The sequence below is a fragment of the Astyanax mexicanus genome, chromosome 6 (genome assembly GCF_023375975.1).
Source record: "Astyanax mexicanus isolate ESR-SI-001 chromosome 6, AstMex3_surface, whole genome shotgun sequence".
NCBI lineage: Eukaryota > Metazoa > Chordata > Actinopteri > Characiformes > Acestrorhamphidae > Astyanax > Astyanax mexicanus.
In genome coordinates, this window is record NC_064413.1 from 3,540,517 (window position 1) to 3,565,864 (window position 25,348).

The 25,348-nt window shown below is 38.2% G+C and overlaps 1 protein-coding gene across 3 annotated transcripts in view; it reads right to left on the reverse strand.

Annotated features, from left to right (window-relative positions):
- cadm4 (cell adhesion molecule 4) overlaps positions 1-25,348 on the reverse strand; it is a 338,968-nt gene that overhangs the window by 38,832 nt on the left and 274,788 nt on the right. For all 3 annotated transcript variants that reach the window (XM_022674242.2, XM_049480676.1, XM_049480677.1), the window contains 3 exons: positions 14,750-15,037; positions 7,307-7,468; positions 3,367-3,457 (listed from right to left, as the gene is read on the reverse strand). In XM_022674242.2, the coding sequence (XP_022529963.1) occupies positions 3,367-3,457; positions 7,307-7,468; positions 14,750-15,037 (541 nt within the window). The remainder of the gene's footprint in view (positions 1-3,366; positions 3,458-7,306; positions 7,469-14,749; positions 15,038-25,348) is intronic.

Sequence of the window (25,348 nt, forward strand, 5' to 3'; positions counted from 1 at the left end):
TGTTTAATATCGCGATATATATCGGCGAAAAAATAACATTTGCAATATAAAATATTGTGCCGTAGCTCAACATGCACCACCCTGGAAATATAACTACGTGACGCATAATGCGGACAGCCGCAGCCGTGATTGGTCCATTTGGCCTCGCATTCCCGCCCACACATTCCCACCTTCACAGGAAGTGGGCAGTTTCACCATGTCGAAGGCCCAGATTTTGCTCTATATCGTAAAATCCGACCCAAACGGCACCCGTTTTGACCGGTGTTCCACCACGTTGCGCTACCTTGTCAAACCGTGCTTCCCTAGTGTATATTTAAGGTCTTGGTAAAACACAGAATCGACCGGAGATCCGATTTAAACCTACAGTTACTCACACAAGATAGCTAATGCTAACTAGCTGGTGTGAACAGAGCTGTAAGCTCCTCCTTATCTAACCAGACAGTGTTTGTTCTGCTGCAACCCGGGTTTAGCTCTGTCTGTGGTTGGTCCAGAGCTGAGGTGGGCGATCAACTCGTATTTCTGAGGCTTTTGTTTTCTTTTAGCTACTGTAGACAATTGAGGCTGAGAAACAATTTCATGTGCAGCATAAACCTACTATATTTCCCAAAGAACAAGAAAAAGTGGATTTTAGTGGAAGGACACCTACGGATTAAGAATGGGACATTACTTACAGTAAGTGTACCTAATACTTTTGGTAATATAGTGTATCTGTAAAGGCTGGACAACCAAAAAAGGGCATTTCCAAGGAATGTCTCATATATTCAGTTGCCTACAGGATATAGCTAGGCTACTTCGCTGCAGTGTGCAGGAAGCCAGTGGTCAGGTAATCATTAGTTAAGGCAGATAAGCCAGTTCTGGGGAAAGTGAGGAGGCTGTGCCCCTCAGTAATTCCTTTTGCCCTCCAGTCTGATTAATCCCGCTGTTTAACAGCTCCAGCCCTCACTGCCTCCCGGCCACAGAGAAAACGCAGGAGAGGAATAAAATGAATGAGGAAGAGAGGAAATAGAAAAGGAATAAGAGGAATGAGGAGAGAGAGAGGGAGGGGTCAGGTAGAGTAGGCTTAGTAGCTCAGGTACTCCATTTACTGTGTCTTTGCTATCGTAATGACAGGAAAAGTACACCTTGCACCAGTTAAAAAACACGCAGAAAGCATGTAGTAATTCTCTTAATTTATCATGGGTCTGTTTTGGGCGTAATGTGAAATAAACCAATTAGCAAATCACTTCCCATTTCCCTTTAAGAGCCAGGTGAGCTCTGACTTTGGCGGATTGGTATTTTAAAGGCGCAGCGCTTTTGTGCTTCTCAGCAGAGGAAACTGACCTGCTCGTTCACGCTGTGAAGTTGCACAAGCAGGTCATTTAAGGGAACAGCAATGTTTTTACTCTTTATTCTGTTTATTGTTGATGTAAAAGTTTTGTAAAAAGTTTGTGCTCTTCTGCGTGTCCTTGAGCAACAGCGGCGCACCTGTGTTGCCAAGATAGCAATGAGCAATTCAATAATACTTCTAAAATACTTCTAAATAAAAAACAACTGTTACAGTAGTTCACTTGAAGTGCAATGTATCATGTAATTTTTGAAAGTACATTAAATTACTACTACCAATTTAAAAAAATAAGTACATTTTTAACACACTAAAAATTGTAGTACAGTATATTTTATTTAAAAAATTATTTTTATACCCAACGAAATATAATAGTAGTGTGCTACTTACAACAGACAGGAATAAGAAGCGTATATGTACGCTAATGTGAATCGATCGCATATATTTAACATCAGTATTTAGTACATTTCTAATATACCTGGTGTGTAATAGTGATACATCTGTATTACTTATTAAATTTAGTATATGTATTTTACTGAAAGCATATTTAAAACATGGGGTTACATACATGAAGTAATTTAAGAATGTTTGAATATTACTTAAGTACTGTATATTTAAAACAGTCTATTTTAAAACAGTTAAGAACACGTAACACAATTTAAGTAAAGCTTTTGTACTATTTTTATACTCTAATTAAAGTCTAATAAGTACAAAACCAAGTTGTTTTATTTTATCACTCTTTAAATATACTGATTATTAATAATGTGGCTACAAGAACACTTTGGTGCACTATAGCATAATAATGCTTAATATATTTTAATCTACAGAGTTCCCCAATGGTGGAACAAACTACCTTCCACTACCAGATCAGGAGAATCTCTCGCTATCTTTAAGAAACTCCTGAAGACTGAGCTCTTCAAAGAGCTCTTACTCTCCTAACACCTCTAACTAACTACCTTCTACTACCAGATCAGGAGAATCTCTCGCTATCTTTAATAAACTCCTGAAGACAGAGCTCTTCAAAGAGCTGTTACTCTCCTAACACCTCTAACTAACTACCTTCTACTACCAGATCAGGAGAATCTCTCACTATCTTTAAGAAACTCCTGAAGACAGAGCTCTTCAAAGAGCACCTACTCTCCTAACACCTCTAACTAACTACCTTCTACCACCAGATCAGGAGAATCTCTCACTATCTTTAATAAACTCCTGAAGACAGAGCTCTTCAAAGAGCACCTACTCTCCTAACACCTCTAACTAACTACCTTCTACCACCAGATCAGGAGAATCTCTCACTATCTTTAATAAACTCCTGAAGACAGAGCTCTTCAAAGAACACCTACTCTCCTAACACCTCTAACTAACTACCTTCTACTACCAGATCAGGAGAATCTCTCGCTATCTTTAATAAACTCCTGAAGACAGAGCTCTTCAAAGAGCATTTACTCTCCTAACACCTCTAACACACTAACTAATTCTAACCTCATCTCCTTCTTCCTCTTCTCTACTCCTCTATCCAATTATTTCCCTCTGACCTCCTTAAGGCCCTATCTATAGATGCTTTATTTTTAACTTCTATTATTTTTGTACTTAACCTCTTCTATTATTTGCACTTCAACATTGTAAGTCGCTTTGGACAAAAGCGTCTGCCAAATGTAATGTAATGTAATGTAATGTAATCTACTTTTTTCACTAGGGTATGATAAAATATATGGAGGTGGGCATGTAAGCCTGGTATTTTAGCTCCTCCCTGTTCAGACAGGGTATAGTGTGTTGGAATTTGCTTTTTAAGCTCATATAGATCTTTTCATTTGCTCTTAAGCTCGTCTGGATTGGGCAGATTTTCCGTAAGCGCTGAGAATCCCTGTGGAAAAATGGAAACGCCGGAGAGCAGAAAACAGAGCTTCTGGTACAGGAACATCTTCACCCACACACAGATCAGCCCCCCCTCTGTGTCATACACCCACCCACCCACACACACACACACGTGCAGACAGACAGACAGACAGACAGACAGACAGACAGAGGCGGCGGCGGTAACTCACAGTGGATTTCCAGTGGCAGAGCAGGTAAGGCTGAGTGAGTCTCCCTCTCGGAGAATCCCCTGGGGGGGGATGATCCTCACAGTGGGGGCGACTGTGGAGAAACACACATCAACAACAGCTCAGTGGGGCTCGTCACACACACACACGTCTCACCACCTTCTCAGCACACACCTCCTCATCCAACCTTTCTCCACCATCGCTCTCGCGGTTAACGCAGGAGCTCAGGAGAAACCAGCGTGAGAAACTCCTCCTCCAGCTCCATCCAAATCTTATTCTGATCATCCACCAGCCTGAAGAGCCAAATCCCACAGAAACCCCCCAGGAAACTCTGCAATCACCGCCCACACGACTACAGCCAATAATTACTGTTAGAATCAGTGATCAATACTATCGATTATATCATTGTTTATTCCGCTAATGATTAAAAAATGATCTAATGATTATTTTTATTATCAGTTTTACTATCATCTATTGACGTCCTCTTGATTATTCCACTAGTTCAATAATTATTTTTATTATCAATTAATCTATTGATCATCTTCTTGATTATTCCACTAATTCAATAATTATTTTTATTATCAATTAATCTATTGATCATCTTCTTGATTATTCCACTAATTCAATGATTATTTTTATTATCAACTAATCTATTAATCGTCCTCTTGATTATTCCACTAATTCAATGATTATTTTTATTATCAATTAATCTATTGATCATCTTCTTGATTATTCCAGTAATTCAATAATTATTTTTATTATCAATTAATCTATTGATCATCTTCTTGATTATTCCACTAATTCAATAATTATTTTTATTATCAATTAATCTATTGATCATCTTCTTGATTATTCCACTAATTCAATGATTATTTTTACTATCAATTAATCTATTGATCGCCCTTTTGATTATTTCCTACATTATTAAACTATTATTAAATCTAATTACTATTATTATAAAACGTGAATCTAGTAATTATTTTCTTGACTTAAGTCAATCAATTTTCTTGTTTACTCAATGATTATTTTTATTGTTTTGTTGTTTTTTTTTATCTACTGCGTGTCCTCTAGATTATTTGACTAATAAAATTGTCAGTTTTATATTAAGTTAGTCAACTTATCTAAATAATACTTTTATAATTGGTAAATAATATTAGTTTCTTGATTAGTTTACTAGTTCAATGATTACTTTTTTATGTTTAGTATGTCAACTAATCTAAACAGTGCTTTTATAAGTAGTAATTAATTATTATTTTGATTATTTCCTTTATAATATGTGAAACTACTGTCTTTTGTTCTTGTTAGTTAATCTATTGATTGTTCTTTTGGTACCACTTTTAAATAAGACTTTATAAATCTTTATATTAAATGGTTTACAATTAGTTTATTAATGGTTATTAATTAGGTTGTAAATGCCTTAAAAATCATTAATAATCAGTTATAACACAGTTATAACGTAGAAAGGGCAACAATGACCTGTTGCTTGTCAAATAGTGAACCAACAGCCATCTATATTGTTGCCCTTTCTACGTTATAACGGTGTTATAACTGATTATTAATGATTTTTAAGGCATTTCAACCTAATTAATTAATTAGTAACCATTAATAAACTAATTATAAACCATTTATAAACCCTTTATAAAGGCAGCCTTTTTTTAAAGTGGTGCCGTCCTTTTAATTATTTTACTAATCTAATGATTACCTTTATGATATATGAATCTATATGTGATTATTTTCTTGACTTTTTTAATAAATTAGTTAAAATTTTTTTTGATTATTCCACAATTCGTTATTTTTAATATTAGTTAATTTATTGATTGTTCTCTCTATTTTTGGACTAATCTGACGAAACAGACTCTGTGGGTGGGTTTTATGGACAGTGTTTTAGCCAAGTGTTTTATTTTCTCACGTTTCTGTGTCCCTGAGAGTACTAACATCGTTGCGTCATGTTCTATATTTTATATATACATTTTATATTTTCTATTGCATTTTTCCAAAACTTTTGAACTTTTGTTCTCAGGGTCCTGTGCTCTGAGAAACCCCTGTGTGCTATTTTTACGTCTGGATGACGTGAGTCTGGAGTCTGACCACTTCATCACTGCTCTGCTGCTTCAGAACGGCATTTCCCAGCGTCCTGAACTTCACTGAAACGCTCCTCACTTCCAGGAGACGCTAATGTTAGCTTTACCGCGCTGACATTAGCCACGGGCGCGTTACTTACAAGCGGTTACTTACTCACGATCAGCGGGAGCGGGAAATGACTCGCTCCTCAGGTGCTTCAGTTTTGTTTTGTTTCTGTTGCAGGTCGTTGTTGTGCTGGAGGGAAACTCTGCCTCTGCTCTCTGAAAATAACGCTGTGACTTTAGTGACTCTTTCTTCCTGCAGTGGCTTCTCTCTGTTTGTGTCTCTCTGTTTGTTTAAAGCCTCTTTATTTTTATATAACTCTTCTTTCTATCTTGGATTATTTATATTATATTAAAGTTATTACTCCTAATTCAGGAATTTTATAGAGGATTACGTGGGAACCGGTTGATTTAGTTTGTCTTGTGGAGTCCCACAGGGCTCCATTGTGGGACCTATGAAACCTATGATATATTTATAATAATAGCAAGGTAGTTATCAGATTATCTGTATTTAACTGTGGGATTAACTAGTTAACTACCAACCTGTTTTGTGTTTTTTTTTTTTTGACTACCTGTAGAGCTGTTCAAAATTCTTGACAAAAGTTTTTTGGACACTTTTGAATGGATTCCTATATGGGGAAATGTCCAAACCTAAAAACATCGGCTGTATGAAAACCCTACGATGCATTGCTCCAAACAGCTCGAAAAGACCAAATATCTATTTTACAGTTAATAAGGAATAGGGGCATTCTAAAAAAAAAAAAAAAGCGAACACTGCCAATTGTTTTCTACTCGATTTCTATTAGCTTGATAATGGGGCTCGGTGTCAGTTTTAAGGCTGTCGTTCACGCTCTCCCAGTTTCTGATTGCTCTCGCCTGGTGTGTTTAGTATCCGTAAATACCCCTCTGTTTCCTTAGTTTCCTTGCTGAGTATTAAATCTAGTTTGCTAGCTCTTCTATAACCTGTTTCTTTTGATCGTTTTCTTTTGTTACCAACCTGTTTTGTGTTTTTTTTTTTGACCACCTGTAGAGCTGTTTAAAATTCTTGACAAAAGTTTTTTGGACACTTTTGAATGGATTCCTATATGGGGAAATGTCCAAGCCTAAAAACATCGGCTGTACGAAAACCCTACGATGCATTGCTCCAAACAGCTCGAAAAGACCAAACATCTATTTTACAGTAAATAAGGCCAATTATTTTCTACTCGATTTCTATTAGCTTCATAATGGGGCTTGGTGTCAGTTTTGAGACTGTCGTTCACGCTCTCCCAGTTTCTGATTGCTCACACCCGGTCTGTTTAGTATTCGTAAATACACCTCTGTTTCCGTAGTTCCTTGCAAATATATATTGTCCACTATGGCGTTCATGCTCTCCAGCTTCTGATTGCTCACACCTGGTCTTTTTAGTATAAATACCCCTCTGTTTCCTATATGGGGAAATGTCCAAGCCTAAAAACGTTGGCTGTGCGCAAACCGTATCATGCATTGCTCTAAAAAGCACAAGCTAGATTTTCAACGTGTTCAGTTATTTAAGTTATTACATTTTTTGTGTGGAATAATAACAAGAAGTGGAAGATTACGATGAACAGCAAGTTGGCTTTTCCAACTTGATCATAATCAGAAGCACAGTTTAAGGGATCAGCATGCTTCTGTACTGTAAGCAGAGCAGTTATAACTCTAAACTCTAAATCCTCTCTAAAGCTCTGCATCAGAGCGTGGTGTAAACAGATGGTAATTGGAGGCTGTAATAAAAAGCGCTAATGAAGGTAACGTGGCAGTAGGCAGATTGGACGCTGAGGGGGGGGCGGGGTCAGACTCACAGTGGACGTCCAGGCGGTAATGGCGGACTCTCTTCTGGCCCACGAGTGCCGGGTGGGACGCCTCGCAGCTCAGGGCGGCGCCGTTATCCTTCCTCTCCACGGGCAGACGGATAGTGTTGGAAACGCTCACTGTTTTCCCATTCTCCTGCTGAGATACCACACCTGAGAGACAGAGAGAGAGAGGGAGGGGGAGGGGTGGAAAGAGAAAACAGTAAATTTTGTGAACATTTTTTTTATTTTATAACACAAAGAAAAATTCCCAAAGATTAAAACCTACAGTGTGGAGCGAAGCATCAAAAAAAGATCTGTAATGTTGAAAAATGACAAAAATGAGAGGCCTTACAGTAATTTTCTGTCTTAAGTTTTGAAAAAAAAAGAAGACAAAATCCAATTCTTCAGGCTCCAGAAGCAGAACTGTTGCATGGTGCAATCTCAGAAATGCTCAAAAATGAGGATAATTGTAAAATTACTGTAAAATTACTCGAATTTTTTGATCTCAACCACTAAGAAAAGTCTTAAGCTTAAGCTTTTTATATTATAATATTGCTGCACTCATCTATTTGTAGTTTTTACATCACTTGTTCTTTCCATCTAGCTGAGCAGTCATTTCCCTTAAGAAATTACATTTTCTAGTAAAAAATAATTCTAGTTTACTAGTTTTTACTTTCTACTAGCTTCATAATTTGAGTCTTCACAAAGACCCAAATCCACAGCATGCACCCACATCAGACTTTTCTAACAATGCTAATCACATGATGCTACAGCGTTCATCACACTCTCCCAGCTTCTGATTGCTTTCACCTGGTCTGTGTAATATAAATACCCCTTTGTTTCCTAAGCTCCTCGTCGAGTATTGAATTTCCTAGCATTTCTTTTGATTGTTTTCTTTTGTTAAAACCCGATTTGTGTTTTGTTTTTTTGCATGCCTCATTTTCCGCACTTTTATGGCACACTTAAAATCCTTTCATTTTTCCCAAAAATCTTCAGTGCACCTTATAATACCTTATAATGCCTTATGTATGAATTTTACTGGTCAGGTTGTAAGGATCAGTAAAGCCACTCTGCTGAAGTACATACAGCGTTATACAGCAGTTTCAAGTTAGCTCTCCAGCACCGAGGCTAGCACCGTAGCGTTAGCATTAGCTGCTAACCACTATTGCTGCACTCATCTATTTGTAGTTTTTACATCACTTGATCCTCCCATTTAGCTGAGCACTCATTTCCCTTAAGTAAATACATTATTCTAGTTTAAAAAACACGTTCATAGCTGAAAGTTTCAATGGATTTAATCGATAACTACCAACTTGCAAAATGCAAATACCTTTGCCAGATAAACCTTTGGCTAAATGGGGGTATACCAGCCTTTTACCAATGCAGAGAAGGGGTGCCATGCATAAACTATTTCTATTCATTTCTATTCGTTTGTAATACAAAGAAATAATAAATCCCCAAAGATGAAGACCTACAGTGTAGAAGGAAGGAGCTCCAGCAGCAGAACTGTTGCACGGTGCAATCTCAAAAATGCTCAGAAATGAGGATAATTGCTGTGAAATTACTGAATTAATTGAGGTCAACCGCTAGGCAAACACAAGTCAGGTCCAGAAATATTGTTTTGACTTATTTGTTAAAAATCTTTCCCGCGATAACAAGGTCAAAGGGTCAATTTGCGAAAAATCATCATCTTCTAAGACCAAATATCTATTATACAGTAAATAAGAAATAAGGCAGTTCTGAAAAATAAAAACAAACAAACACTGCCCATAATTTTGTTTCAATTCCCAGCATGCACCCACACCAGACTCTCCTAACACTGCTGATTATGTGGCACTACAGTGTTCACGCTCTCCCAGCTTCTGATTACTCTTACCTGGACTGTTTAGTATAAATACCCCTCTGTTTCCTTAGCTCCTTGCCGAGTATTGAATCTAGTTTGCCAGCTATTCTACTACACATTTCTTTTGCTTGGGCCCCTGTGATTGCCTTTTGGCACACTGCCCATACTGCCAAAAGTACCAATTAGTCTTATGTAATATTCAAATTTTCTGAGACACAGATTTTTGGGTTTTCATTGGCTGTAAACCATAATCATAATCAACAATAAAAGAAAGAAACGCTTAAAATAGATCACTCTGTGTGTTTTAATACATCTATATAATAGATGAGTTTCACATTTTGAACTGAATTACTGAAATAAAGTTACTTTAGAATGGTACTTGATTCTAAGGAAAACTAAACCATACAATACAAAGGTTATGGCACATTAAAGGGAAAGTTTAGTCTAGGCTTGAGACTAGGCTTAAACCTCATCTAAGAAACCAGCCTATTGTGTAAAGAAAAGAAAATCCATTGTTTAGTTTAGAATATTTTTCATGCTGTTTGAATGGAGGTCATTATTAGAATACTGGGCTTTTTGGGGATTCTTCATGAATTACATTACGTATTGCCTACTCATGCTCTCCCAGCTTCTGATTGCTCTCACCTGGTCTGTTTAGTATAAATACCCCTCTATTTCCTTAGCTCCTTGTCGAGTATTGAATCTAGTTTGCTAGCTATTCTACAACGCATTTCTTTTGCTTGGGCCCCTGTGATTGCCTCTTGATATTTACTTTAAAATCTGTGGATTACCTCTAAAAAAAGTTACACAGTTCACACAAATCAATGTCTTCCATCAAATTCAGACAAAAGCTAAATGGAAACTCTCTGGATTTCTCTTGGTTGCCCACAGCGTTAATTTACACATATTAACCTTATGGGCCGACCGTTTGAAAGCCATCAAAGAAACAAATCTAAATGTAAAATGTAAAAATGAGGCCAGTGCCACCACTCACGAAAAAACGAGTCTCTACTTTCACATAACACATGAGGTCAGCAATCATGCCGCTTTCAGAATTTCACTTTATTCTCTCTGGTTTAGAAACCTGGCATGATAAAAAAAAAGGATATTTGGCAAGATGGTGGTTGTAATATTCAGCATGGCAACGTCTTAAAATTTCGTTTAGTGCACAATTATTCTTATTCTATACTAGTGCATTTAAAAAAAATCAGAATTTCATTAAAAAGCTACTTTTTTCAGCAATTATTTCGGTTTAAAATGTTTTTTTTTTATTGGTGATGATTATGGCTTACAGCCAATGAAAACCCAAAAATCAGTGTCTCAGAAAATTAGAATATTATATAAGACCAATTGGTACTTTTAGCAGTGTGGACAGTATGCCAAATCCTGCTGGAAAATGAAATCCGCATCTCCAAGTTTTCAGAACTTCATGCTTTCGTCTGATGACAAATTTTATGTAGATGCCGATTTCATTTTCCAGCAGGATTTGGCACACTGCCCACACTGCCAAAAAAGTACCAATTGGTCTTATATAATATTCTAATTTTCTGAGACTATAGAAATCCATTGTTTAGTTTATAATATTTGTCATGCTGTTTGAATGGAGGTCATTATCACAATACTGTGCTTTTTGCGACTCATATTAATACTAATTCTACAGCAATTACTGCACTTACTTATTACGTGTAATACTCCATATTGCCTACACACGCATGTGATGTCATCCACTGTCACGCCAAACCTTCTGTTATTTACTGCAGGAGAGCATTACGTGCACATGTTGTGTGAGGTATTAACAGCTTAATTAGAGCTGCTAATTACAAATGTACACCATAATAAGGATGAAGGGGTGACAGAAGGAGATACTGAAAGAAAGGAATAAAGAGAGAAAGAAGGAAGAGAGAGAGAAAGAGAGAGAGAGAGAGAGAGAGAGAGAGAGAGAGAGAGGGAGGTGGTGGAAGCTGGCAGGCTACAGGAAGTGAAGGCACACGGAAGAGTGAGTCAAAGTAATTCAATTGTATAACTATCACAGTTCTTTACACTCCAGTGTAAAAGTGTCCGGTCTCCTGCCTCTCAAACACACACACACACACACACACACCTACCACACACAAACACACACACACACACAAAGGCATGCACTCAGCCCAAGAACATAATCCTGACCCGGCCCTGTACCCGTCTACACTCTCACCGTCTCTCCAGCCTGAAAAAGGGGAGGATGAAAAGATGAAAAGAAGCACAAACGCAGACGAAGAAACGGAGGGATGAAAGAGTGGTAAAAGGACTGGTAGTGATGGTCGCTTTATTAATTTTAGAACGTTAGAATTTAATTTAATACATGAAAATCTAAATATAATAAGTTTTGTCCTTTTTCAATTCTCGCGTATAATCAATACTCAGGTGATTGGCTTCCTCCAAGTAGTGCCGTGCGCAGTGTCATGTGACCGTGAACAGTAGTGATGTCAGTGTGTGGTGCATTCTGGGCATTGTATGGTTTTATAATGCACTGATTTAATTGTAAATTAATTTACTTTAAGCTTTTAGGGACTAATATCCGTAAAGTTTGTAAATAAAATAATTATTTTCTAAAGAATCATGATCAATCAGAATTTTACATCCCAGACAGAATTAGTCCTACAAATTCTAATCAAGTCAAATAAAAGAAATGTACTGATTTGTTGATGTCAGTTTATTGATAGTTATTGATAGTAATAGTGCACCTTATGTATAAAAATAGATTAAAAAAATAGAGAAAAAAGAAAATAGACCAAAATATAGACGTTTATTGGTAGTGCGCCTAATAATCCGGTGCTCCTTATGTATGGAAATAGACCAAAAAATAGACCAATAAATAGACCAAAAAATAGACGTTTATTGATAGTGCACCTTATAATCCGGTCACCTTTATGTATGGAAATAGACCAAAAACGAGAAAAAAATAGACGTTTATTAATAGTGCACTGTATGTATGGAAATAGATAAAAAAAATAGAACAAAAAATGTATTGATACTGCGCCTTATAATCCGGTGCTCCTTATAAATAGATTTAAAAAATAGACCAAAAAATTGACCAAAAAATAGACGTTTATTGATATTGCACCTTATAATCCGGTGCTCCTTATATGTGGAAATAGATTAAAAAAAATAGACCAAAAAATAGACCAAAACAATAGACCAAAAAATAGACCAAAAAAATAGACCAAAAAAATAGACCAAAAAAAATAGACCAAAAAATAGACCAAAAAATAGACCAAAAAAAAATAGACCAAAAAAAAAAATAGACCAAAAAAAAATAGACCAAAAAAAATAGACCAAAAAATAGACCAAAAAAATAGACCAAAAAAAATAGACCAAAAAATAGACCAAAAAAAAGACCAAAAAATAGACCAAAACAATAGACCAAAAAATAGACCAAAAAATTGACCAAAAAAATAGACCAAAAAATAGACCAAAAAAATAGACCAAAAAATAGACCAAAAAAATAGACCAAAAAAAAATAGACCAAAAAAAATAGACCAAAAAAAAAATAGACCAAAAAAAATAGACCAAAAAATAGACCAAAAAAATAGACCAAAAAAATAGACCAAAAAATAGACAAAAAAAAGACCAAAAAATAGACCAAAAAAATAGACCAAAAAAAAGACCAAAAAATTGACCAAAAAAATAGACCAAAAAATAGACCAAAAAAATAGACCAAAAAATAGACCAAAAAAAATAGACCAAAAAAAAATAGACCAAAAAAAATAGACCAAAAAAAAATAGACCAAAAAAATAGACCAAAAAATAGACAAAAAAAAATAGACCAAAAAAAAGACAAAAAAATAGACAAAAAAATAGACCAAAAAATAGACCACAAAATATTAGATAAAAAAATAGACGTTTATTAATAGTGCACCTTATGTATGATAATAGATAAAAAAAAGAACAAAAAATGTATGGATTGTGCACCTTGTGATATGGTGAGCCTTATACTTCGTAAGATACGATAATTGTTTTTTATTTATTTATTTATTTATTTTGAATATATATATTTCCCACTTTTGGGTCCCGACCCACCAGTTGAGAATCGCTGCTGTAGATGCTGCTGTAATGCAGTCAATTATTAACTAATGATAATTGATTGGAAGTGAAATGTAAGACTTCATTAGGTATTGAACCATTTCCTGAAGAATGGTAATGAACTCAGATTGAATGATGTTGATCGCTGAGATTTATTGATGTGCTGAATCGTTCCTGAAGGAGGAATTTAATCAGAGATGTTGCCAGGTCACGCATTTACACTCGTAATGAGGGGAGGTACAGAAGTGGAGGAACAGAGGGAGCACACGCTGTACCCCTGAGAGAGAGAGGGGGGGGGGGGGCGGGGGGTCTGGATCAGTGTGTTCTATTCACAAGCACCTGGGCACAGCCTCTGGCACACAGCTGAGACTCGGGTCTTGTTTGTGTGTGTGTGTTTGTGTGTGTGTGTGTGTGTGTGTGGGAGGACAGCCAGACGGACAGATGTGTGTAAGAAGAGTAAGAGGGGGAAAAAAGTGACAGAGGCGACGGCGGCGGCGCTTAGGCTGACAGAGAGATTAGAGGACAAAAGAGACACGGCCCTCCGCCACAACCCTGCCGCGATAACACCTAAACAGATATAGCAGAGCAGCAGAACAGAAGTGTGGAGGGGAGGATAAAAGACTGAATAGCTACCGGCCAGGGACTGATAGAGAGAATCACGTCTCTGATAAAGAGAAGAACAGAGCTGTGGATGGAGAGAATGAGCGACTGACTCGCTGAGTGAAAGAAAAAATGAATGAATGAATGCAAAGAACTTCAGGGACGAGAAGATCAAACGGAATAGAAATAAGATAATATAATAATAATAATAGTAGTGAAAATGAATGCATTCTGTTACACATGCCTTCACAGATATAATAAGATAATATATTATACCGCAGTTAGTTCCGACCCTGCTATGTGATTGGCTGAGAGGCGTTTTATGAGTGACATTATCAGCCGGTAATGCACTGTAACCGAAGCTCTCCATGTATTACTCCGCCACATACAGGTAACCTAACAACAATGCAGCGCTTACAAGCCAAATACAAACCAAATGCGATGTCATTATTCACCACTGGAAGGCGCTGGATCTCATAGACACCAAAGACAAAGCAAAGCTGATCAATGTACGGTTGATGGCTCGCTTATAGATGTTTTTTTTTTTTTTTTGCAAATATGTGAGATTGACCATTTTAATATTATATGTTGCTTACACTATTTAAGGCAAGCAGAAAATGTTTCATATTGAAAAAATACTTTTAACTATTTTTCCTAGATCTTTAACCTTTAAGACGGGTCAATTTGACCTGTAACATAACAGGAGGGTTAAGAGAATTAGTACATGCTTTTTGCTTTACGCTTCGAGCTGCGCAAAGTGTACTTTTCCTGTGGTTTTGATAGCAAAGACATACTGACACCCCAAAAAAAATCAAGCTGAAACCTATAGAAAGCTAAAATATGATCCCTTGACTCTTTGAGAAATCTAAATCTGACCCAAATTAAACTAAATCATAGTAAAAGACATAAAAACGAGTTTTTTTTTATGATACAGTAAATACAATTACCAGCTATTTCCCGGCGGTCTCGGACCCAGCGCAGGGTGGCGGGGGGTTTGCTGCGGGGCGACAGGCAGGTGAGCTCCACCTCTCCGCCCTCCACCGCCTCCGTCTTCACCTCCACCGAGGGGATCTCCGGGGGCACCACCACTGACAGCGTCGCCACCTGGTGGTGCGTGTCGTCAGTGTACAGCTGACAGAAGTATCCGCCCTCGTCCGACACGCTCACGTTCGTCAGGGTGATGCGCACCAGGCGCGGCGTGAAGAGGACCATCTGAAAACGGTCGTCTTTGAGCGCTGGAGAGAGGGAAAGAGAAAGAGAGAGATAGAAAGAAAAAACAAAAAAACGAGAAACAGAGAGAGAGAGAGAGAGTCAGAGTCATATAGTGATTCGCTGTCAGAGATACAAATCTAGTACAAGTACTGGCTCAGTGACCACAGCCCAGCCACATGTATTGGCAGCTGTTGGCTGATCCAGAGGAAAGACGGCCTATTGTTCACTATCATTATTAGAAGCACTTCCACCCAGACTTCAACCCACTGGTGCTGTTGGTGCACCATTCATCACCGGTCAGTGTCTGACCACAGAACAGCTGCTGAACAGATATTATGTGATTACTGGACCATCCCCAGCACATCACTGACACTGAAAAGGAAAATGTGTTACTGCTACAAGAGTATCAAGGCCTTTTGCAACAGGACAGGAAAACCAAACAACGACTGGTTATGAGTTTAATTTAACAACAAACTGTTTGAGAGGCTGCTTTTCAATGTCTGTGATGGTCAATGGAAGAATGTACAACAACACCGTTATCAGAATCCCCCTTCGGGGGCCCCTTTTATTAGTTACTGACAGTAGAATACAACCAGACTGGAACACGTTCAGCAGTATCCAGGTTAAAGCACACCAGCTTTAACATCCCTGTCTTTAACACTAGAATGAATAAACAGACAAACCAAGTCTCACTTCATAGCCAGGTGTATCCAATCATGAGAAAAGGTATTTGAAGAGTGGCATCATGGGCTCATCAAAACAACTCTCAAATGATCTAAAAAACAAAGATTGTTCAACATAGTTGTTCAGGGGAAGGATACAAAAAGTCGTCTCAGAGATTTAACCTGTCAGTTTCCACTGTGAGGAACATAGTAAGGAAATGGAAGAGCACAGGGACAGTTCTTGTTAAGCCCAGAAGTGGCAGGCCAAGAAAAATATCAGAAAGGCAGAGAAGAAGAATGGTGAGAACAGTCAAGGGCAATCCACAGACCACCTCCAAAGAGCTGCAGCATCATCTTGCTGCAGATGGTGTCACTGTGCATCGCTCAACAATACAGCGCACTTTACACAAGGAGAAGCTGTATGGGAGAGTGAAGCGAAAGAAGCCATTTCTGCAAAAGCACGCCACAAACAGAGTCGACTGAGGTGTGCTTTTGTGCTTTTGCATACCTCAGACGACTCTGTTTGTGCAGAAATGGCTTCTTTTGCAAACTCTCCTTGTGCATTCTTCTACTTATGGCACTTAAGGTTTTCTATGACATTAAAACTTGTAGCACTAAGATAGCTATGGAATTTGTACTTGTAGGACGAAGGTAGCTACGGGATTTGTACTTAGAATTTGCCATTTGGTTACTAAAAAAAAAAAACTTTTACTGAAAATGTCAAAGTAAATTAGCCCTAAATCAGCATTGCACATGGCAACCCATCTGATCAGAGTATAGGAGAACATGCTGAGGAGCATGCTGGCAGCTCAGTAAGCACAGTATGACCACTGTAGACTGTAGACCCAGCTGCTCACAGAGGACATGTTGTGCTCTAACTGTACCAGAACCACTCAGATAAAGGGAACTCTGTAGGAAAATGAGTTTCTAGAAAGCAGAAATGCAGAAATACTGTCCAACTGTCTTGGAAAAGTGAACGGCAGCCTGTTCACACGAGCAGCAGCAGGACTCTTATAGACTCAGCCTCCCCGAGAGTTTTTTCTATTTATTTTCAGAAAGAGCTTTAAGCTCGTCTGACAGGAAAAGACAATGTCGCATTGCATTCAAAGCATGTCACCTGCAAGTTTTGTGGCACGTCACATTTTTAATGTGAGAGTCCTGCACAGGAAGTTTCCTTTCAGAAAGAGCTGAATAAATAATGTACACTGACAGGTTCTACTTTAATAAATAATATAACTTTATAGGTAGAAGTTCTATATGAATATAATATACAGCTCTGTAATATTTTAGTTTCTGAATCAGTTTCTCTGATTTTGCTATTTATATGCTTATGTTTGAGTAAAATTAACATTGTTGTTTTTTATTTTTGTTTTATTATCATTTAGAGCATTTATTTGCAGAAAATGAGAAATGGCTGAAATAACAAAAAAGAGATGCAGAGCTTTCAGACCTCAAATGATGCAAAGAAAACAAAAAGTTCATATTCATAAAGTTTTAAGAGTTCAGAAATAATCAATATTTGGCGGAATAACCCTGTTTTTTAATCCCAGTTTTTTTTCATGCATCTTGGCCACATGTTCTCCTCCACCAGTCTTACGCACTGCTTTTGGATAACTTTATGCTGCTTTACTCCTGGTGCAAAAATTCAAGCAGTTCGGTTTGATGGTTTGATGGTTTGTGATCATCCATCTTCCTCTTGATTATATTCCAGAGGTTTTCAAATTGGTAAAATCAGGGAAAAAATATTATTTCTCTTATTTGATTTTTTTCAGAGCTGTGTATGCACTTTTACGAGAGAAAAAAAAATAGGACACCTTTTAGATTTTTTGTTTTGGCATGATGCTGGATGATATGACTACAGAATAAAACATCTCAATATGCTTAAGAGAATCAAAGCATGCTGTATGATTAAACCAATAACATGTGGATCCGTAACTGTGGATCCAAGTAAAACATATTGTATAAGTATTGGCACTCCTGAAATGTTTCCAGATTAAATTAAGTCTTTCAAATATGAGAGACCTGGAGCAGTTTGCAGAAAAAGAGTGGTCCAGAATTCGAGCTGAAATGTGAAAGAAACTTGTTATAGGATACAAGAAGCGATTGATTTCAGTTATTTTTTCCAAAGGGTGTGCAATCTAATTTAAGAATACTGCTTACACTCTTGACCTGAGAAACAACTTGGTGGACAAGGTCATACGTTGGTTTCCAGACAGACAGATTCTACTCTGTACAGGTCTCAACGAAAGAAGTTGATGCCTAAATGTTTAGAGTCATACTTGCTTCAGTGCTCAAACCCCTACGCCCTACATACACTGCATCGACTCTGCCTTAATGGCACTGTCCTAGAAGAGGGAGCCTCTTCTGAAGCTGATGCACAAGAAAGTCATGCAGTCCAACAGCATGGGTTACTTGTCCTGTGGTCTGACAAGACCAAGATAACCTTGTTTGGCTTAGAAAGTACAGCATGTACCAAGACAACTGTCCCTGGCCTACAGTTAAGCATGGTGGTGGTATCGTCTTGGTTTGGGGCTACATGAGTGCTGCCAGAAACTGTTAGTTGAGGTGTTTCAGGCCTGAAATGTAGGAATGGAGGTTTATTGTGACAAAAGTAATGAGATGAAGATGAGCCGATAAAACATTAAATATATTGGGCTCATACTGCCTGTAATCAAACCCAAATAAAGGTTTATTGTGGAAACATAAAATGTTTTTAATTTGCAGTTTTTCTTATCGTACACAAAAATACATAAAACTGCAAAAGGTTCACAGTTTAAAAAAAAAAAGTGGCAGCAAATATAAAAACCCATATATTCACGATCCAAGACTCTGTCAAAACGTCTTAACGTCTCAATGCTGGTATTATTTGCGACCAACTTTTTTTGACTGACACTTTCATTACGCGATACGAAAAAAGCTTAGAATAAGTATCAGATGAATGTCTGATTTATATGTAATGAATGTTTGTGTTTTTGTGCTTTTGTTTGCTTTTTTTTGTTGTTTTTTTTTTCAGTCCGGAACAATAGGAAGAAGAAAAAAAAAAACATGTTTCTATCAGCGACAATATTCAAATCAATTCGAGACTCACGGCGTCTCGCTATGACCTCAGGGGGGAACAAAAAAAAAAACACATTTAGGCAAGACAACTTATTAAAAAATATGTTCCCTCAACCTTTTCTTCCTTTGTTTATGATTACGCTTGGAAAACAGCTCTTTTCTGTCGTTCTATTGTTTTATTTCTGCTCATTCTTTCCTTTCTTCCCTCCGATTTATTTATATGTTAATTGGTTTGGCACTAATGTAGCTTGGAACGTTCATGCCAGCAAAATACTGAGAGAGAGAGAGAGAGAGAGAGAGAGAGAGAGAGAGAGAGAGAGAGAGAGAGAGAGCAACAAAAGCAAATAAAGAGGGGGAAGGTACGAATAGAAGCTCTGAAAGGTCACAGGCTGTTTACACTAGATACTACACTGTGTATACATGTGTATCTTATCTGAATGTTGTCTGTGTTCACACTGATGATTAAATATGGATTTAACTACAGGTAAGTAAATGATGTGGGGTTGGTTGGTTGATGCTGCAGTTGGTCTGCAGGTTTAGGTTCAGCAGCAGTATGTGCTGAAAGAATGAGGTCAGCTGACTCCCTGAATATACTGAATATAGACCAGGTTATTCCCGGATCAATGGATTTGATTTTTTTCTTCCCTGATTTCACACATCCATATTCCAAGATAACAATGTCAGGATTCATGGGGCTGGAATTGTGAAGGGTTCAGGGAGCATGAGATCATCATTTTCCCACATGGATTGAGAGAGTGTTCACCACAGAGTCCAGATCTTAACCTCATTGAGAATCTTTGGGATAAAGTGCTGGATGGAGAAGAGCTGCTTTGTGCAGCGGTTGGTCAGACTCCACCATCATCAATGCTGCTGCAAGATCTTGGTGAAAAATTAATAAATTAATGCAACACTGGATTGAAAATAAATCTTGTGACATTGCAGAAGCTTATAGCATCAGAGTTAAGGAATAAATCTACACTGATGGTTTGGTGTGGTGGTCTGAAAGTGAGGTGTGTTCAGGTAAATTTCTGACGTATTTCTATATATTTTGGCGGTGAAAAACACTGAGGAGCGCCACTGACTGATTAAAACCCTATTTCACATTATGCCCAAAATTAACCACACCCATGATTAATTAAGAGAATTAGTACATGGCTTTTGTGTGTTTTGAGATGTGCAAGGCGTATTTTATTGTGCCTTCATGATACCAAATACACACCAACACGCCTTATATCCAGCCGCACAATCCGCAATTGACACGTGCACTATAGATCACTAAAATATGAAAATATTAAATGAAATGAAAGTATAAAAATTATATATATTTCTTGCATTGCTTTACAAAATGTTGCCAATCTACTATCTTATCCTCTCATTCTGAACATTTTTTTTAATTAAATTATATAAAATATATATTTTTTATATATTATTTGTTTTTTAATGGTTTTACCATTAAATTTCTATGTTTTGTTCAGGAAGTTCCTTATTTTAGCTTATCTGATTAAAAACCTGATATTAATTTTATTTGTAAATGCTCGACTGCATTGAAAATGATTTTTATCCTTAATGTATACAACAATAAAGGTTTAATGATTGATTGAGTGATTGATTGATTTAATAGTTGGAGTAGATCATAATTTTAAGGATAAATGAAACACTAATAAACAATTTTTCATTAATTGTATTGGAATTTATTTCTATAGGTAATACTCAGATGCTTTTCTTTCTTTTCTAGGTAAAATCTTTATAATAACAGACTTCACTTAATAAGCAAGTTCTGCATTATTTCACAGCTTGTTTAAAGGTTTGCTTCCATTTATTGATGATAATTTATTCATTGGTAAGAATAACTTTGACTTAACTAAATGCAAACAACTTTTTTTTTTTAAATGTCATTTGTTATTGTTATTAAAAATTGTTTTTAAAAAAGTTTGCAGACGTGTACACATGAGTCACATGATACATGATTGTGGAATGTGATTGGCTTTTAATCCAAGGTGCTGCACACATGCATTTGTTGACAAGCTGAGAATTGGCACATCCCCTCGGGGATCAATAAAGTATCTATAGACCTGCTGTTAATCAGAATAGACTAGGGTACCTACCTACCTACCTACCTACCTACCTATCTATCTATCCACCTACCTACCTACCTACCTACCTACCTACCTACCTACCTACCTACCTACCTATCTATCTATCCACCTACCTACCTACCTACCTACCTACCTACCTATCTATCTATCTATCTATCTATCTATCTATCTATCTATCTATCTATCTATCTATATATCTATCCACCTACCTACCTACCTACCCACCTATCTATCTATCCACCTACCTACCTACCTACCTACCTATCTATCTATCCACCTACCTACCTACCTACCTACCTACCTACCTACCTACCTACCTATCTATCTATCCACCTACCTACCTACCTACCTACCTATCTACCTATCTATCCACCTACCTACCTACCTACCTACCTATCTATCTATCCACCTACCTACCTACCTACCCACCTATCTATCTATCCACCTACCTACCTACCTACCTACCTATCTATCTATCCACCTACCTACCTACCTACCTACCTATCTATCTATCCACCTACCTACCTACCTACCTACCTATCTACCTATCTATCCACCTACCTACCTACCTACCTACCTACCTATCTATCTATCCACCTACCTACCTACCTACCTACCTACCTACCTATCTATCTATCCACCTACCTACCTACCTACCTACCTACCTACCTATCTATCTATCCACCTACCTACCTACCTACCTACCTACCTACCTACCCACCTATCTATCTATCCACCTACCTACCTACCTACCTACCTACCTATCTATCTATCCACCTACCTACATACCTACCTACCTACCTATCTATCTATCCACCTACCTACCTACCTACCTACCTACCTATCTATCTATCCACCTACCTACCTACCTACCTACCTACCTACCTACCTACCTACCTACCTACCTATCTATCTATCCACCTACCTACCTACCTACCTACCTACCTACCCACCTATCTATCTATCCACCTACCTACCTACCTACCTACCTACCTATCTATCTATCCACCTACCTACATACCTACCTACCTACCTATCTATCTGTCCACCTACCTACCTACCTACCTACCTATCTATCCACCTACCTACCTACCTACCTACCTACCTACCTACCTATCTATCTATCCACCTACCTACCTACCTACCTACCTACCTACCTACCTATCTATCTATCTATCTATGAAGTGGCAGAAGCATGTGGTGAGATGGTGTAGAATAATCCATACATTTATTATCATATCAATTGTGTTCAGTCACTAAACCCCCCCCCCCCCCCCCCACCTTCTGAAAGGTTCTGAATCTGATCTTTTATAGATTGAAGGTAACAATAAAAAAATACAATAAAATGCTATTTGGGCCAATCCTAGCTGAACGTAGGTATTTTTATGTAGGAAGGGTTAACCGCCCATTCCTAAAAAAGAAAAGCTGACAGGTGATTAGAGGAGGGTGGAGGGATGGAGAGAAGAAGGGAGCGGTGATGGAGGAGAGTAAAGAATAAAACGCCTCTTTTTTCCCTTTGTTGTTAAAGAAGGGGAACAGAATCGATTGCTTGAAAATGAGAATAATCGCAAATAATGAGCAGTACAGCAGCCGTTGTAGGAGTCATTACGTATCGACTGGAGGCTCACACACACACACACACACACACACACACACACTGGCTGTCATTGCCCCCTCATCTGGGTTCTACACACTGAATTTAAGAGAAGAGCAGAAGGGAGATGTGCTGAACACTTTTTTTTAAGAAATTCGAAGTGAATAAGTGACTCAGGGATAAGAAGGAAGAAGTAACAGCAACAGAGGATAAAAAGAGGGATGGAGAGAAGGAGGATAAGCAAGTGAAGAAAAAAGTAAAGGAGTAAGTGAGTAAGAGACTGAAACAAATTAGGTAAATGAGTCAGTGATGGAGAGATTAAGGGAAAGAGTGAGTGAGGAAAAGATTAAGTGGAGAAAGGAGTGATGGAGAAAATGAAGGAGTATGGGAAGAAGAATAATGGAGAGAGTGAGAAAGTGAGGTGTGGTATGAGTAGATATGGGAGTGACATCATAAATACATAAATGAATGAGTGATGAAAAGGGAGGAAGTGAGAAAGTAAGTGAAGTGAAAGAGAATAAAGGATAGAGTAAAAAGGGAGGAAGTGGCTGGGAAGTGGAAGGACGTGAGAGAGTGTAAGGGAGTGTGTAAGGAAAGGAAGAGAAGATTGAGTAGGAGAAGGAAGTGAGAATGAGTAAGGGAGAGAGTGAAGAGAGGACTGAGTAGAGGAAGAAAGTAAGAAAGAGACTGAGTAGGGAAAGAAGTAAAACAGAGTAAGGGATAGAGTGAGACCGCAAGAGAGCATAGAGGAGAGAGTAAGTGAGTAGGGTAGGAAGTGAGAGTGAGTAAGGGTTAGAATGAAGAAGTGAATAAGGGACTAAGTATTGGAAGGAAGTGTGAGAGTGTAAGGGAGAGAGTGAATAGAGGATTAACTAGGAGAAGGAAGTAAGAAAGAGTAAGAAATAGTGAAGAAATGAGGAAGGGATTGAGTATGGGGTGGAAGTGAAAAAGGGAGTAAGTAGGGAAAAGAAGTGAGAAAGAGTAAGAAATAGAGTGGGGAAGAGAGGAAGACATTGAGTACGGAAAGGAAGTGCAGGAGAGTATGTGAGAAAGAGATTGAGTATGGGGAGGAAATGAGAGGAAGTATGGGATAGAGTGAGAAAGTAAGGAAGGAATTAAGGAGGGGAAGGAAGTGAGGAAAGGTATGGGATAGACTGAGAAAATAAGGAAGAGATTAAGTATGGGGAGGACGTGAGAGGAAGTATAGGATAGAGTGAGAAAGTAAGGAAGGAATTAAGTAGGAGAAGGAAGTGAGGAAAGGTAAGGGATAGAGTGAGAAAATAAGGAAGAGATTAAGGATGGGGAGGAAGTCAGACGGAGTATGGGATACAGTACGAACATGAGGAAGTGTTTGAGAATGGGAAGGAAGTGATAGGGATTATGGGATAGAGTGAAAAAGTGAGGAAGGGTTTCAGTACGGGGAGAATGTGAGGAAAAGTAAAATGAGAAATAAGGAAGCGATTGAGTATAGGGAGGAATGAAAGGGATTATGGGATGGCTACATTTCCTATTCCACCTTAAATGGTGCAGGAGTTATATTCTGACACCTGAGGCTGCTGCTTGATTTAAGGTGGAATGGAAAACTTGAACAAGAAAACAGAAAATAACTAAGCTACGCTCCCTAGCTTTTAATTACTAATAAATAAATGATGTATCACTCGAGATAAAAAAAGGAAAATGTAACCACCAATGTGAAATGGGATTAAGTGAGTAATCACAAAAAAACGAAGAAGAAGAAGAAGAAGAGGAAGAGGAAGAAGAAGAAGAAACAACTGGGACAAGTGAGAGAGTTGAGTGAGGGATTGAGCAAGTCAGCAAGCGAGTAAGCAAACGACGAAGCGAGTGAGGAGAGTGGAGAGTGATTGAGGGCGCGAGTGAGTGAGTGGGAAAGCGAGAGAGTGTGTGAGTGTGAAAGAGAGAGAGAAAGAGAGAGAGAGAGAGAGAGAGGGATGGGCATGCGAGTAGCAGCTGGTATCAGTGTGAATCTATTCACTCCAGCCGTGTTTAACAGGGAGATTAACAGAGAGTCTTTTCTTTACTGAAATGTCAGAGCATTGTCCAGGCCTCTGTCACCTTTAGTCACGCCTCATTTGCATACCATTCAGGCCCAGCCAATCGGAAGGGGCTCGAGGGATGCGGGCCGCGCTGATAGGCCGCTGCGTTTACAGGCCCGGAGGGATATTTCTGCTCCGCCATCCACTAAAAGAGTGCTATCAGGAGCCATTAGTTAGCCCGGCGAGAAGCTCATTTGGTGTCTCTCGGAGCATTTAGAGTAGAGCACTCAGGCGGGCAGGCCGGCCTGGCAGCTGACAGAGCTCTTACAGTGGACCCGCCAATATTAATAGGTCGGAAACCCGTCGGAAAAAGAGCAGGGCTGGAGAACGTAGCGTGAATTAGAGGTGATTCAGCGCCGGCAAAGTGGCTGCATTACCGCTACACTCGCCAAACGCGTAGCCGCCGCAAGTTCGATTCAGGTTAGAGGACTGGACTGATTCTCTTGGACAGAAGCTTTCAATCAGTCAAGCTTTGAGATGACTTTGAGATTTAATTTCACTTCGGTCACTGAAGGAAGAGGTTGAGGCCAGTTTAATGCCTCTGCCATGAATCTGGAAAAAAAATTACCAAATTGAATACCTCTGGAATATAGAGGAAGATGGATGATCAAAAGCCGTCAAACCAACAAGCAGATCTGCTTGAATATTTGCACCAGGAGTAAAGCAGGATAAAGTTATCCAAAAGCAGTGTGTAAGACTGGTGGAGGAGAACAGGAAAACCAGGGTTATTCCACCAAATATTGATTTCTCAACTCTTAAAACTTTATGGATAATTCCTTATCACTGAAACCACCTTCACCAGACGTTGGTTTCCAACATTGTGAAAAACAATGGAAAAATGGAGAAAGTCAGCCAACAGTAAAGCTTTTGT